This window comes from Alligator mississippiensis, chromosome 2, assembly GCF_030867095.1.
Source record: "Alligator mississippiensis isolate rAllMis1 chromosome 2, rAllMis1, whole genome shotgun sequence".
Classification (NCBI taxonomy): Eukaryota; Metazoa; Chordata; order Crocodylia; family Alligatoridae; genus Alligator; species Alligator mississippiensis.
This window is the reverse complement of record NC_081825.1, coordinates 153597568-153613036: the sequence shown is the minus strand read 5'-3', so window position 1 is coordinate 153613036 and position 15469 is coordinate 153597568. Positions and strand designations below refer to the sequence as shown.

At 39.6% G+C, this 15469-nt stretch overlaps 1 protein-coding gene across 5 annotated transcripts in view; it reads right to left on the bottom strand.

Moving 5' to 3' along the window:
• CCSER1 (coiled-coil serine rich protein 1) overlaps positions 1 to 15469 on the bottom strand; it is a 1487243-nt gene that overhangs the window by 779292 nt on the left and 692482 nt on the right. For all 5 annotated transcript variants that reach the window (XM_019488094.2, XM_019488095.2, XM_059722321.1 and 2 more), the window contains exon 7: positions 4530 to 4607. In XM_019488094.2, coding sequence (XP_019343639.1) covers positions 4530 to 4607 — 78 coding nt within the window. The remainder of the gene's footprint in view (positions 1 to 4529; positions 4608 to 15469) is intronic.

The window sequence follows — 15469 nt, the reverse complement described above, 5'->3', positions numbered from 1 at the left end:
GTGAGGTAGCGTTGTTAATAAATAACCTTGATTTAGGGGATTTACACCTGTGCTACTTTTCTTACTCATACTTTCTTTAGATAAGAACTGAATCTAATTGCAGCCTTCTAATTCCTGACTGGTCAGGTGTAGTCTTGTATATTATCAGCCTCTTTTGGGCATGGTCAATAACTGGAAGGACACTGAAGGAAGTTTGGAAATTCCTGAGCAAAAAGGTTAGAAAGAGACAGAGTACTCCACACAATGTGCCTTGTTTAATTTCTTCTAATGGTGCCTAGGTATCACATAGGTGAGCTTCTAAAATGTAGAAATGAAGGGAAGAAGCCAAGATAACCTAATTCTAATCTCAAGGGAAAACAATATCAACTTTACAAGAGATAATTTCCATGCTTCCACACACCTCCGAGGAGGTGGAAAAAATAATTTGTCTCTGCACAATAGGTTCATCTGTGACAAGCTACTTTTTATGTATGTTTGCCATGGTCACTCCAGTTTAACAGCCTGGGTATGCTCATCTACCAAGCACTAATACATACTAATGAGAATTGAGCAAGGTTGAGGTGGAAAGAGGATTGTGTCCTGAAAATATGACTAAATAATGCTTTGAAAGTAGACTATTTTAAAATTGCAATTTCACTGAGGGAATAAGCTTTTTTATCCCTCTCTTGGTTTTTAAAATGTAACATATGGCAAAATCATCTTTAACAACCACTGAAAAACAGTATGGCTGTAGTTACAAATTAATTAAATCTTAAACGCAAGCGATACCAGCTGCAATTTTGCTTTTCTAGTGTAGAGAGTTAAGGTTCCATGACAGATTCCATTCTAAACTATTAGCATTTAAGTTGCTCATCATTCTTAAGCTTTTACAGTTTTTAGGATCAATTTTTTTCAGAGTTTGGCTCTGAATCTACAAGGACATCCATGTGGGAATACGGGAAGAAGCCTCATTTCAAAGGAGGTACCTTCATTCCCACAAAGTTTAAATGAAAATATTCAGCTGTTATTGAAAGAGAGGTAATACATTTCTCCATAATAATAATAAAGACAAAATCTTGCAACTTTTTTTAATAGCTCGAACAGCAGAAATAGCTGAGGACAGAAAGTTGAAATTTGAAATAGAAATAACCCTCACTGCGGAAAAATGCCTTTGAGTATTTTATTGAAAACTGGTTTTGATTTGACTGAGATAAAAGTCTTTGAAAACTGCACTGTCTGCATACATGTCTGAGGAAAATTTTTTGCTAAGCTTTTAAAACGCACATCTATGGAAGGCTGTTTTGCACGTAAATGCAGGGCTAACCTGCTATGTAGGGAAAAGTGTATGGAAGCTGTGTATAGAATTTGTTAACCTTCTGGCTACATTGCAAAGGGCTTGTTTCCATGGGAAAAGTGATTTCCACCACTACATTAACAAGACAGAGGAAATCATTGAATGGGGTTATTAATTATTTTCATTTGCTCATTTTTAGTAATTTTTATAAGCCCTAGACTGTGTATTATTATTATTTGTCCAAACATTTCTATGCTAATTGTTGTACAATGCACAGCCCTGGACACATGTTTTATTTGTTGAAATAAAACACATCAGTTACATAAAATAATGGAAAAAATGGGTTCATTTCTGGCCCCTCTCACTGCACTATAATAAAATGAGCTCCAAGTGTTTCAAAATCTCCTTTCACATAATTTAGAGTTCCCAGACTGTGCTGTATGTCACAGCATGTACAATTTAATGGGAAATGCTGCAGGATTCCTTACACCTGGTAACTGGGCACTGAGTTAATACAGGATGTTATAAATCCCAGGGAAAGTAGCACTGGAAATTACTCTAGAAAATGTTACTGTCAACTTTCCTGTGATTAAAATCACATATTTTGTTCCAGTAACACCACCTTACATTGATATCACACACAACCCAAAAGAATCAGAATGACAACCCTGATTTTGCATTACTGGAATTGGACAGAATAAGGTTAGGTTTATAATAAAATATATTCTATTTGTATGGTTTTTTAGGTTTTTTTAGTGGATTAGTTTGAATTTTTTTTTTTAAGAGGGGACGGCATTTTTTCCCCTAAAGATAAGCTATATGAAATCTAAGAATGCTTTCTGGTATAATCCCAAAACTGAATGTAAGCAGAGAATTACTTTAACACAAATATTAAATTGCACACAGAAAGTCATAATCTATCTTAAAGATACTTGGCGTCTACTCTGTTGGACAGTTACATCTGTGTTCTCAGCATCACACAATAAATCAATTTTTTTGAAATGTACACTTCATGAACCAAGGATGAGTCAAGGAGATAGAAAAGATTATGATCATGTTAGCCAGGGTAATATTTGTCTGTCATCACAAGCAATATTGTAGATTGTCAGTATTTGGAAATTGTTGTAGCTTGTAAAACCACTCACTCATATTACTGCTGGAACAATATTGCTCTCTCTCGGAGTGAATTAGGAAGCAGTAATACAAACTGTTGCATATTGTATTACTTTTATTTGTACTTAATGGCACTGGCAGTAAGAAATATTTGATTTTTTCTTATATTTGACCTTAAAATTTGCATGTGTTCCAAAGAAAAGCAGACACCTTTTCTTCAAAATAAAGTGATGTAAATGAAAATAAAAATAAATATACAGTTTATAATTTCAGTATCTTGTACCATTTTCTAAGATAACACACAAGGGGAAGGGGACATGTAAATCACTATTTCTGTCTGCATTTGCCTGTTTAGACACCATTTTGAGGCATCCAATCAAGAGATTCTTTTAAAAATAATCAGTGCACAACAGTGTATTAAGCACAGCCTTTCTCAAGTCAGTGGAGCTTTACTGATTTATGCCAGCTGAGAATTTAGCCTCGAGTGGCCAGTTTAACTATATACATCTAGATTTTCTCTTGCCAAGTAGTACTGTGCTTTGTGAGAAGTCTCATTGATTTCCCGAGTGTTGGGAAAATTGACCAGTACAGCAGTCTACTAGAGTCTCTGTTAACATGTTTTGTTTCAGCCTTGCAGGTTAGGTGCTTGGCCTTGATATAGTATCCGTAGCTCCAGCAGTGGGAGGGCACTTAAACACATCATGTTGCTCTGAGAATAAAAGTAGGTAGCAAGCAGAGCAGGGAGGAAGTATTAGGATGACCACTGGTGCATTTTAGAGGAGCAATGTAAGTGCCTCAAGTCAGAGACTGACACTGGCCCCTAGGACCCAGGAATAAGGTATGAAAAAATGAGAGTCACCTTGTTCCCAGCTATCAGCCGCCCCATTTTACACATGCCGCCAAAACCTAGCTGGCAAGAACTCCACATTCCTTTATCAAGAGAAAAGCAAGTGCATGCAAACAGAGAGCACAATTTTCTATTTCTGTTTCTATTTACATACTAATGTTTTATTCAGGGAGAAAAGATTACACTATAATGGCGCAGCAAATCTTATAACCAACAGATTATACCCACCATGGAACCTAACACACCTACCCTACCCACTGTGACTGATACACCCACTTTCAGAATTCCAGAAAGAGCAATTGCATTCAAAGACTTTCAGTGAACCAGCAGTCCTCCCTCCTCACGCCTGCCTTCCCCCCCAGCCTCCCAATTCTCTGAAGCCTCTGTTCTCCTAACTCCTTGGCATCTGTCATTTAATTCCACAACCAAAAAAAATTATATCATTTGAACTGAGGATGTCATGTAGTCACCATTCCATTTACACGGCCCAGGGGCTACTCAAAACTATCTACACCAGGAGCTGAAGTGTATGACCACACAGTCTCGCTTATTATGTGCTGTAAAGGAACTCTGACTCCGTGACATGATATGGGTGCTCATGTACAGCTTCAAGTACATTTAGAGATATTTTAGCTGAGTTTAGCTCCAGATCTGAAGCTGTAAACCTCATACTAAGGCCATTTCAGGTATCCTGTTTCTACCATAATGTTACTAATTTAATTTCTTTGGCACAACAATTCATTTATGGCGCCACTGCATTCTAAAATTACTTTTTTTCCACAAATGAGTTACCATTAATGCTGAATAGCTGGTGTCACAAGTAAGTGATTTTCCATGGATCTAGTGTAAAACAGTTTTATGGCAGGAGAATTTAATAGAGGCAGGTTAAACAAAATAGTGTACAAATGTCTATGTTAGACTGAAACAAACTAAACACAGATCTAGGGAATTATCAGAAAAATGGAACACATATCTGTATGTGCACTCACCATAAAACCTCATAAATACATAGAGCACATCACAAAACATTCTTTGTTTTTCAAGTAGGCTTTACATCTCTGACCTCTATTATCAGTGGGATAAAAAGAATTCTTTCACCAACCAAAAGGCATTTTAACAATGCCTTCAAAAGTGTGTGGCATGATGTTACCTCCTCACTCACAAGAAAGAGATTCGCTGATATCTCAGCAATTTAATGAAAGGAAAGTGCTATTAAGGGCACCTAACTGTACACATAGGTAATATAAAAAGCCAAAAGTCACATCAAATATTTATTATACAATGAATTAACTTTACCTTGAAGGGCAATGGCTCTTCAGTAAGTGGGCTAACAGGAAGTGAAGTTGTACTACTAGCAGGACTCATATCTGCACTCTGAAAGAAAAACACATCAGTGTTAACGTCTCCAATTAAATTTTGGATGTGGACATACTGTCCTGCATTTCAGCTCTTTTATATTGCTTCAATATTTTCACCCAGAAAATAAAAAAACCCCACTCTATCTATTAAGACTAAGAGAAAACAAGCATGATATAAATCCTGATGACAACCTGCAAACTATACGGCATTGTTCAATAATTGGGTAACAAAGAGAACACTATATTTAATAGATAAGTTACTTTCTTTCTCTATATTTTGAATTAACGTTCAATAAAATAATGAATCAGCTATTAAGACAAATAAATACATGTGTGTTTATTTAGAATAGAACAGCAGGGAAAAATTAAAAATGTACACGTAGTTTTGAACAGAACAAACCATGGTTGGCAATGGAAATTAAGGTACAATGTGTCTTAGATTTTAAAAAGTATCTGAACCAATATTATTTTTTAAAGGAATCCAAAGTATGAGCACAAGGATATGAAAGAAAAAAAAACAAACTTGCAACGAAATGTAAGAAGGACCAGTAAAGAAAGTGTACGACAGAGTGTTCCAGATATTGGTATAAGGTCCAACCTTAGTCAATATTGTTAGTTAACTGTTAGTATATTAATTACATTTACAGGTAGGACATTCTGGAAAAACAGTAAAGTTGAAAGATATATAGAGAAAACTTGTCTGAAAAGGTTACAACAATAAGAGAACAAAATTACAAATTGGGGTGGGGGAGAGGAATATAAGCAATATAAAATATGCCTGGAGAGAACTACTCAGAACACATAGCCACTCAGTGGAATTGAAATTATTGAAAGCTTATAAACCAAAAACTAGGGGAAATAATGAAATGGACAGCATAATAGGCATGTTACCATTGGTAACCAAAATTGCATTTGCTTTGCATACAATCTTACCGTGCTGCAAATGATTATTTATTTAACTTATGCAATATGCCCAGTCACATAATTGGTGGGCATCAGTTTTACTCCACTGACCTGACTCTCACTCTGTAGGCGAACAGTACTATGTTGACAGATACAATAATCCGGGTAAACTGACATAGTGTAATAACAATAACAATTCCCTGGGCAAAGCAAAGAACCTCCCTTGATCAGTCTCTCATTCCTTAGAGGCCTGATTAAATAAATGTATATCACTGGCTGTATCATTGGCAACATGCCCTGAAGTCATCAGAATTGGTCCCGTGTAGATCAAATTTAAAGGGAATTGAAAAATGAGCAGGTCTTTTAAAAGTCTCCTATTCTAAAACAGAAAAATACCAGCAACAATGGTGGGCTATAGACTTACTAGCCTAATCTGTGCCTGAAAATGAACTGTAAACTAGCACTATCTTCTGAGCACAGGATGAGTACAAACTCTGAGAAACTGTGAAATAGGCTGCATCCATACAAACAAGGGTGTGCATTTGCAGCAGCACAAATAGTAGTGGCACAGATCTGTGTCGCTACTTTCTGCTTCAAAGCATGCCCTTGACTCTGTGCTTTGCATTGAGATACATTGTCCCACTGCTCCATGTGCTGAAGTGGGGGCTGGCTGAGGCACGGGGTGCCTTGGTGTGGGACTAGCCGGCAGGTAGCCCCCATGCTGAGGCATCCTGTGCCCCAGCCAGCTGAGGAGCAGCACACGTGCTGTGGAGCCCCCACCCTGAGGTACCATATTCTGGGGTGCAGTGTGCCATGAGACGGGGGCTCTGCATGCCTCACTGTGGGGACTCCGCTGCGGAGCTGCCCAGGGCTGCCTGCTCCCCCACCTTGAGACAAACTGTGACCCTTTGGCGTGCTTTGCGCCACTTTTTTTTTCAGAGTTTTTCTTTCCTCCAAGGAAATCCTGGTAGCTAATTTTGCTCCAGCGCTGCAAATTACCAGTGCCAAACATGGCTTAATGTGCAATGTGTGAGGTTTGGGATGCTACAAAAAGGTTTGTGGCACCACAAACCGCACATGCCTGCATGCCTCAATCCAGCCATAGAGGCTGAGTAGCTTTATTGTGCATGACTTGAAATTCTTGTGTAGTTTTTTAATTTATTTCTATGTAAGGTCACACAACCCCAAAAATGTCTAGTTGCCTTTTCACAGATTTCTCAGTAGCCTTTCCAATGATCTTTGCAATTTTGCCATGTAAAAATACTGTACCAATTTCTCTGGTGATATAAATTAATTAATTTAAATGGTGCTATACCAGTTAACAACAGTAGAAAATAGAGTCTCATGCAGATGCATGATTTCTTGAGCAGTTAAAAGGAATTGTTTTGAGATATTCTGTCAGTTTGCCCTCCTAAAGGGACAGACTAACCATTTCAGAAAACAAACACCCTCCTCATTCCCCCACCCCATACAGACAAATCAGACACAGGGATTTTTTTCCCCTGAATCATATTTTACAGCCTAAAGCTCCCCACATATATAAATAACCCCTGTAAGAAATTCGTCCGGTGAGGACATCTTATCTGACATGACCTGACCCAATTCTGTTCAAACAGAAATCAGCAATATGGATTGAACTTGATTTTATTTGTGAATTAACCAGAAAATACCTGACACTTGGATTCTATTCCTAGCTTTGCCACAGTTACTGGATGAATCTCTTACCATAATGTATAATCTCTTCTCATAATGTATGCACAGGAGACCAAATGAAGGTTACTTTTTGGTATTTTCTAAATTTTAAGCACTTGACTTTGCAACCTAAATGTTTTCATTGTGTGTATGTGTAACTATACATATGCATGTAATGGGTGGGGCTGGTGGTCTTGCCAATGAAAAGTCACTGTTTGTATATGCTCAGAAAAGACTTAGAATTTAGGAAGAGCACAGACCATCTGCAAACGCTTCATTGCTCCCACATGACTATTCTCTATATAACATCCCCACATAGAAACTTAACAAGGTTCAGAACAAGACTTTCCTTCCAGCTCAACAAGTATACAATATATATACAACTTCTGTCTATCATTCTTTGTTGGAATTTCATCTTTTTTTTACAAATGACCTGCCATGTATTGCATTTTGTAGAATGCGGTTTGTAGAATTTTGTATGATTCTTAAGATACACTGTTACTAGCAGGATGCTGGATCAACTGCAGAAATACACTGTCATTTGTAAAACACATGTAAGGTTCACTTAGATTAGAAGTAACTCTGTGAATCATGTCGCACTGAAGCTGACGAATGTACACGTTGCCTCATATACTACTCTCCAATCAGATCAGCTTTGCTGTCCAGTGCACCATACTTTTACTGTACCATTTTGATATTTACTGTGCTTCAGACTATTGCCTCCAACACTCTTAGGGTCAACATATTTCAGTTTGAAGTAATCCAGAATCTTATTGACAAAATAGAGAAAAAGGGCTTTGTAAAACACAGTCAAGCCTGATAAAATATACTCACTGTTTTAAAAGCAATATACAAGAACAATAAATGAACACTGTTAATACTGCATTCCTTTAAATATATCAGTCATTTTCCAGCCTTAGAGATTCTGTTCTATAAATGAAAAGACATTCACCTCATCTCATAAACTGGTATTGTTCTAGCTATAGAATGCTGCCTTTAATCTGATCTTTTGTAAGAAGAGGGTGATGTACAAACCTGAGTTAATTGTACCATAAAATATGGGCAATAACTTGTATATCATCCACTGACAGGAGCCAATTTAATTTGCTACAACTGCTTCTCAACAAGGGTAAACAGTGCAATGATAGTTGGCAGACACTGACTGCTCTTGAGATCAGTATCACAATTTATTGATCCAAGAAGTTAATACTGCCAGAGAAAATCTTCAGTGGATATTAGAGCCAGAGAACAAATAAATCTTTATAATAACTAAAGAAAGGAAAAGCCACTCTGTGTATTTTATAGCTTTTTTTCTATGGGGCAGTAGAGAAGGGTTGAACTTATTTAAAGGACAGTAGTTTTATCTTTATTATAGGTTATGTCATCTAGTACCATTCTTAGTATTTATCTAGAAAATAAATACTAAGAAATTACATACAAGTGGGCGTGTCTACATATGCCCCCCGCCCCCCACGGCACAGTTGTTACTGTGCCATCATTTAGTACTAAATGACAGCACAGTAACAGCTATCACTGAGCCTGGCGGAACATGATTATTTTTAATAGCAACATTGCTGTAGCAATGTGCTATAGCGTGGTAGCTTGTTGCTACAGCAACGTAGTCTTGGTGTTATGGTTTGTGCCTGCCGATGCTACGTCGCTGTAGTGAAGAGCTATACCGCCATAGTGTATCACTACAGTGACATAGCATCACATGTAGATGCGCCCAGTGTTTGGCACCCTCAATAATGTGTGATATTTTGATGCTACTTGATATAGTTAAAGCAGAGCAAATTAATTCATTAACTATATTGGGCTGCATCATTGCAGAATACAGCACTTAAGTGCTATTATACTCTAATTCTATGAATGAAGAAAAACCTTAAGGATTTGTCGCATGCCAGTGGCACAGTCAGTACTGAAACTGTGGACCTCTTGAATCCTAACACCGTTTTGGTTCTATGAACTCAGTTTTATCAAAAATATATAACTTTAGAACCAACTATTACTTAACAATTAAAAACAAAGCTCTAGAGAGAAACTTAATTGATTCTTACACTCACTATAAGTAAAATCATTCCGTAAGAGTGAAAGCCAAAGAAATCACACACACACACATACACAAATTCCTTGATAGCTAAAGCTAAACCTTGACGTCATCCTATAACTGGATATTCAAAGTGCAGAAACAATATTAAACCATATTAAAGTACCTAGTCAGAAAATAGTCTGAGCAAAATTGATCATCAATTTTATGGACTCCATTCTGGAAAAGCTAGTTATAAGTGGATCACTCAATACGGTAAAATATAGCAAATTCCCTGTTTCTTTATTTAGGAGGTATTCAGGATAAACTCTCAGGCTAGGTACAGATATTCAAAAAACCTGAAGAAGAATAGATCTAAGTTATGCAGTTTTCTGTACATGGCATTGTTTAGATTGGTAGCAAACAGAATACACATTCACCTTTGGGGAGGTGGTGGGGAACAATCTTAGACTGGGCTCTGCCATTTTTAAACCAGTCTTTGTGCGCCGAACTTCTGTTCCGTTATTGGTATAGGCCAGTTTTTTGTGCCAAACTTCTGTTCTGTCCCAGTATAGACCAGTTTCCAATCATTTATACTGGTAAAAGTGTAATGTCTGTATACCTGGCCCCACTAACTTCAATGAGATTTTTACTCAAGTAAGAGCCTTGTTACACGTTGAACTTTGAGCTGCTCAATGTTGATCAGTGTTAGTGCTAGCTCAACTTTGGGGCAGTTACACATTAAAACTAAAAACCCTTCTCTGACCATCTCCCACCTGCACAACTGTGACTTGTAGCTACAGGATTGGCAAGAAGGGGCCTGACTAGGAGCTACAGCTGGGAGTTGCCACTACAGGGCTGGTGAGTCAGGACAGGCTTCTATTTCTGCTCTAGGTGGGGATGTGAGAGCTATGGGCTGGGGGGATGCGAACATGAAGGCGGGAGGGGGAGACTTAAAGGGGAATGGGGGTGGCTAATAAAATGGGAGGTGGAAAGGAAATGGCGGTAGGGCAAAGGTGTTGAAGTGAAGGAGGCCAGCCACTGAAGGATAAAATCAAAAGCAAAATAAATAAAGAGGAAGTAAATTAAAAAAGATCTCATATTTTACAGAATTGTGATTTGGGATTGGGGCACAGGGTGTACAGGTCATACTTCCTGGAGTGGCTGGGAGGTAAGAGTGGTGAGAGAAGGCACTTCTGGGGGAGTTACTGCCCCTGACCTGGGAAGCAAGCCCTAGCTTATGAGGACCTGATTGGATCCCCTACCATGCCCCGCTCCCCACCTCCTCTAGACCCCACTCCTGTGGCCTAGATATCTGATATGTATTTTGCAGGTTGTTTGCATGGTGTTGCACTCCTGCGAGTGGGAGGGGGAGTTGGCTTGGTGCCAGAGCCACCCCCTGTGCAGTACAGTTCGGAGGGGTGGAAAGTTTGTCCATGTAGAATAAAAGGTTGGGGGAGCAAACATTGCATCCTGGGATGCTGGAGGAATGAAAATGGGGTGACTTATCTGTAGGGAGTGGAACATGAGCTGGGTAATATGGCATTAATGGAACATGAGCTGGGCATTAATTGAACATGAGCTGGGTAATATGGATGAGAGATAAATATACTCTGGTATGGCATAACTTTAAACAACCTAAAGTGTGCTTAAAACTAGGTTCAGATGTTAATGTATGGTCAATTCAGGGGTTAAGAGCTCCAGGAGCCACATAAAATCAATGTGTAACAAGGCCCTAAGGAAATCAGTAAAAAAAAAAAAAAAAAAATGTAGCTACAAGTTCATTTCAAGAATATTAATTTGCCTTCCTTCCAAATATTGCTGGGACTGTATATGTTAGTGGCCTGAATGATAAAATATTACACCCACTGTGCTTCTCTTTGACCCTCTCATTACAGTCTGATTTTTCTGCTGATGGTGAGGTATTTGTTTCAAAGCACATATTTAAATGTACAAGCCTCAGTCTTCAATGTGAATTTTCTCCTAATCGCTACATTTTTCTTTATGGGTATGTCCAGGTTCACCTTAGTCTTGATAGAGGTGATCAGCTAGCTACATATCTTAAAGCCATATCATGATGTATATAATAAGCATTCCTCAACCTATCTGAGGGATTTAATGAGGTGTATATGTTCAGTTTGCTTTCCCCCAGATACAGTTGAAACCACCTTCCTTCAAAACATGGCAAGTAGAGATGATGCTCCTCCCCCATACTACTCCATACCTGGTTAGAACATTTATGTATGATGTGAGCGACCCAGGTTTGATTCCTTCATCTGTTTGAAGGGATTCAAACCCATATCTCCCAACTTCTAAGAGACTATTCCAATCACCACATTATTGAGTATTCTAGAATGAACGCACATACAATCCTTCCTCTTGAAGTTGAGTTTCACTATCTGAATACTTAAAAATTTACTGGGCCAGAAGAGACTGTTAGGGTTAGCACAATTCTCTCTCTCAGGAATAGCACTAAGGAGTTCTGGCTTCCAGGGACTGTTTATGTATTTTGCATTAAACAGACCTTGGATAAGGTACATAAAGAAGGGATAGGGGTATCTTTTATCTAAAGAATATATTTATATATTTGTTTTTGTAAATACAATTGCATGTATATGCATATACATATACATATTCTAACCCTAGCTCAGTTTTGTGTGTGTGTGTGTGTGTGCGCATGCACATGTGTGTGTGTATTTATATATGCAGGGCCAACGCAACCTTGCTTCATTCCACTGGTGACTGGGAATGGTTCAGATGACTCATCATCATCCACAATGAGAGCGAGCATGCCCTCATGGAATTGCCAAACTACTGCGATGACTTTCTCCGGGCAACCAAATGTTGCCTTGATCTTAGAAAAGCCCTCCCAAGTGACTGTACCAAATGCTTTTGTCAAGCCAATGAATGTCACATACAGGATGGAGTTCTGTTCCTGGTATTTCTCCTTAAGTTGACCAGCTGCAAACACCATGTCTAGCTCCACGTCCTTTCCTAAAGGGACACTGACTCTCAGACAGAAGCCCTTGTTCAATGTGTTGTACAAGGCAATTCACCAGAATTCTGGCAAGGATTTTGCCAGCTATTGACAGCCCCAATTCTCTTTAGTATGATATTATTTTCCACGTTTACAGATGCCTTTTGTGACTGTGAAACTAGGATTGACATCAGATACTGGACTGATGGCAAACTCTTCAATTTACAGGCAAAGACAAAGTTAGAGGAAGTGACTATTCATGATCTTGTTTGCTGGTGACTGCTCCCTGCATGACAAATCTGAATCTAACATGCAGTAGAATATAGACCATTCCTCTTCAGCTTGTGATAACTTTGGTCTCACAATCAGCACTAGGAAGACCGAAGTAATGCATCAGCCTACACCAGGAAAACCTTACACAGAGCCTACCATCACAGTGTATGGCCAAACGCTCTAGGCAGTGGACAAGTTCACTTATCTCAGCAGTACATTGTCACATGTAGTTCTTATCAACGATGAAACCAATGCCAGAATTGCCAAAGCAAGCATAGCCTTTGGCAGATTATGTGCAAATGTGTGAGAACACAGAGGCATCAGTAAACAAACAAAACCTAAAGTCTACAAAGCCAGTGTTTTGCCAGTCCTGATGTATTCATGAGAAACTTGGATGGTGTATAGAAGCTATGCTATGAAGGTGAACCACTTTCACATGGGCAATCTGAGGAAACTGATGAGGATAAGATGGCAAGAAAAGGTCTCAGACACTGAGGTTCTCACACAGGTTGGTATTTCAAGCATCCATACTCGGTTGATGAAATCACAGATGAGATGGGCAGGCTATGTCACAAGGATGTCAGATGACCGACTGCCAAAGATCTTCTATGGTGAGCTAAAGGAGCAAAACCACTTTTAGGAAGGCCAGAAGAAACATTTCAAGGACTCCCTCAAGTCATCCTTGAAACACTTCAACATCGACCCAAAGTCTTGGGAAGATCTCGCTCATGATCATTCCACCTGGTGAAGCTTCATTCATACTGAAGCTACAGTCTCTGAGAAGGCAAGAACTGCTGAGGCAGAGCAGAAGTGCAAATACTGTAAATCTCACAACAGCATGTCTGCTATTGATCAAGCAACCCAAAGCAGCATCTCTTTCTCAGTGTGCCACAAACAGTTCAAAGCACAAATTGGCCTGATCAGCCACTCACAGCCTCACAGAAACCAAACCAACCAGTTATGCCATGGTCATCTTTAAATTGTAAGGATCAACAATATGTGTATGTATTTCTCTCTCTCTCTAAACTCTGAGAAATGATTTGGCCAATAACGCTGAGGTTAATACCTCTTCTCTCCTGAAGAGTACCATGGGGCCAATGAGTCAGAAAAGTGATTTTACATTTTGTAGGAAAGATGACTGTGGCCACTTATTTTCTTGCTCAATAAAATATATACAAACATACACCCATATTAATATTAAATGCCAGACCAGATGTGGTGAAACCAGAAAGTCAGTTCTGCAGGGGGGGAATTTTAGGAAAGGGTTTTTGTTTTGGCCACATATGCACCTAAAGTTCTCAACTAGAAAAGTTCTCAGTAATTCCATTATCCTAATCTACCATTATAGTGAGACAGAATGGATTCAATCCCTTCTTTTGGGAGCTGGGCCAAATTCAAGGATTTACTACTCATACCTACTCAAAGCAGTGAAAATTCAACCAGACAAGCATTCAAAAGAACATGTCAGTTAAGCCAAATAAAGCTATATTTCAGTTACCCAGCATCTGTTTGGCTAGTAGCATCTGTTTCAGAATATTCAAGAGTTCAGCTAGATCTTCACCTCAGTGATAGGTACATACACACTGAGCATATCTCCACATGAAATTAATTTGGCACAATAAACTCTGGTGCAGTTCATACCAGAGTTTCTTGCTCTCAGGTGCAGAGTTCACAAATGCACCCATGACTACAGCAATTAAGTCAGGGCGGCACAGTTCCAGCTGCCAGGGGGTCCTGGGGCCCAGCCTGTTGTCCTGGGGCTGCTCCAACCAAGCTCAATGTGTTGTGGAGGGACTGGCTGAGGCACAAAGGTGCTACCATGTGGGGATAGCCATCAGTCAGCCCCGTATTGTAGCACCCGCATGCCCTGGCCAGCCCCAGTGAGCATCTCCAATGTGCTGCAGCGGAGTAAATAATAGGGATGTGCAAAACGTCAGGTACTGATTCAATTTGAAGGACATTCGGCCCAATTTGGAGGCCAAATCTCCTAATCGGAATCGAATCGGAAAACCAATAAAAGGTCTGAATCGATTCAAAGCTCTCCAAATCAATTTGGAAAAGATTTAGAGAGCTTTGGAGATTCGGGAAGTCCCCACTTGCAGCTGCAGGGAGCTGGAACTGAACTCTGTGTCAGTAAGAAGTGGGTGGGGAGGAGCCAGAGGAGGGGGAAGGGGACCATGGGTTGACCCCTGCCGGGCCTCATCCCTTGCCTGCTCCCCCAGCCTTCCTGAGTGCCCCCTGATCCCCAACTGCTCTCCCAGCCACATCAATGGCTGCCCCACCCAGCCCCAGCAGGGCAGTGGGAGGCAGTGGGGATTGCCCCCCCCTGCCCCTCCTACACACACACCTGGAGGGAGCTGGTGGGTGTGGGGCTTTTTTTTTTTTTTTTTTTTAAGAGCCATGATGCTGGGGCCGGGCAGAGCAGCCATTGATAGTGCTGGGAGAGTGGGCGGGGGATGGGGCCTGTTTGATTTGGAGATTGGGCCAATTCGGCAGCAGCTGAATCTTCAAATCAAATTTAGCTGAATTGATTCAGGACAGTGATTTGAATCACCAAATCGAATCACTGTCCCCTGAACTGGCCAAATCCAAACCTGAAGTGAATACTAGCCGCTTCACACAGGCCTAGAAATAACTCTGCCACAGGATATTACTTATGTTAGGCAGTACTATCCTACAGCAGAGTTAATTAGTTTACTCCGGCCTAATAAAACCTCATGTATAGATGCTTATGCTTTACTGCAGAGCTAATTAGTCAGCTCCACAGTAAATATCTTGTGTAGATATTTATATCTATCCACTAATATCCTGCCCTGGCAAATTTTAATTTTTGTTTTGCCAAGCAGAGGCAGAGAAATATAACATTTTCTTCACTTGTTCTTTTTGTTTCCTGCTCAGATTTTCATTTATCTTCTTTCCAGTTTGTCTTCATTCTCCCAGCTTTCATTAATTTTTATAGCAAAATTTCAATAGTTTTCAAGTAGCAATCAGCAGTCAGCTTTTGGTG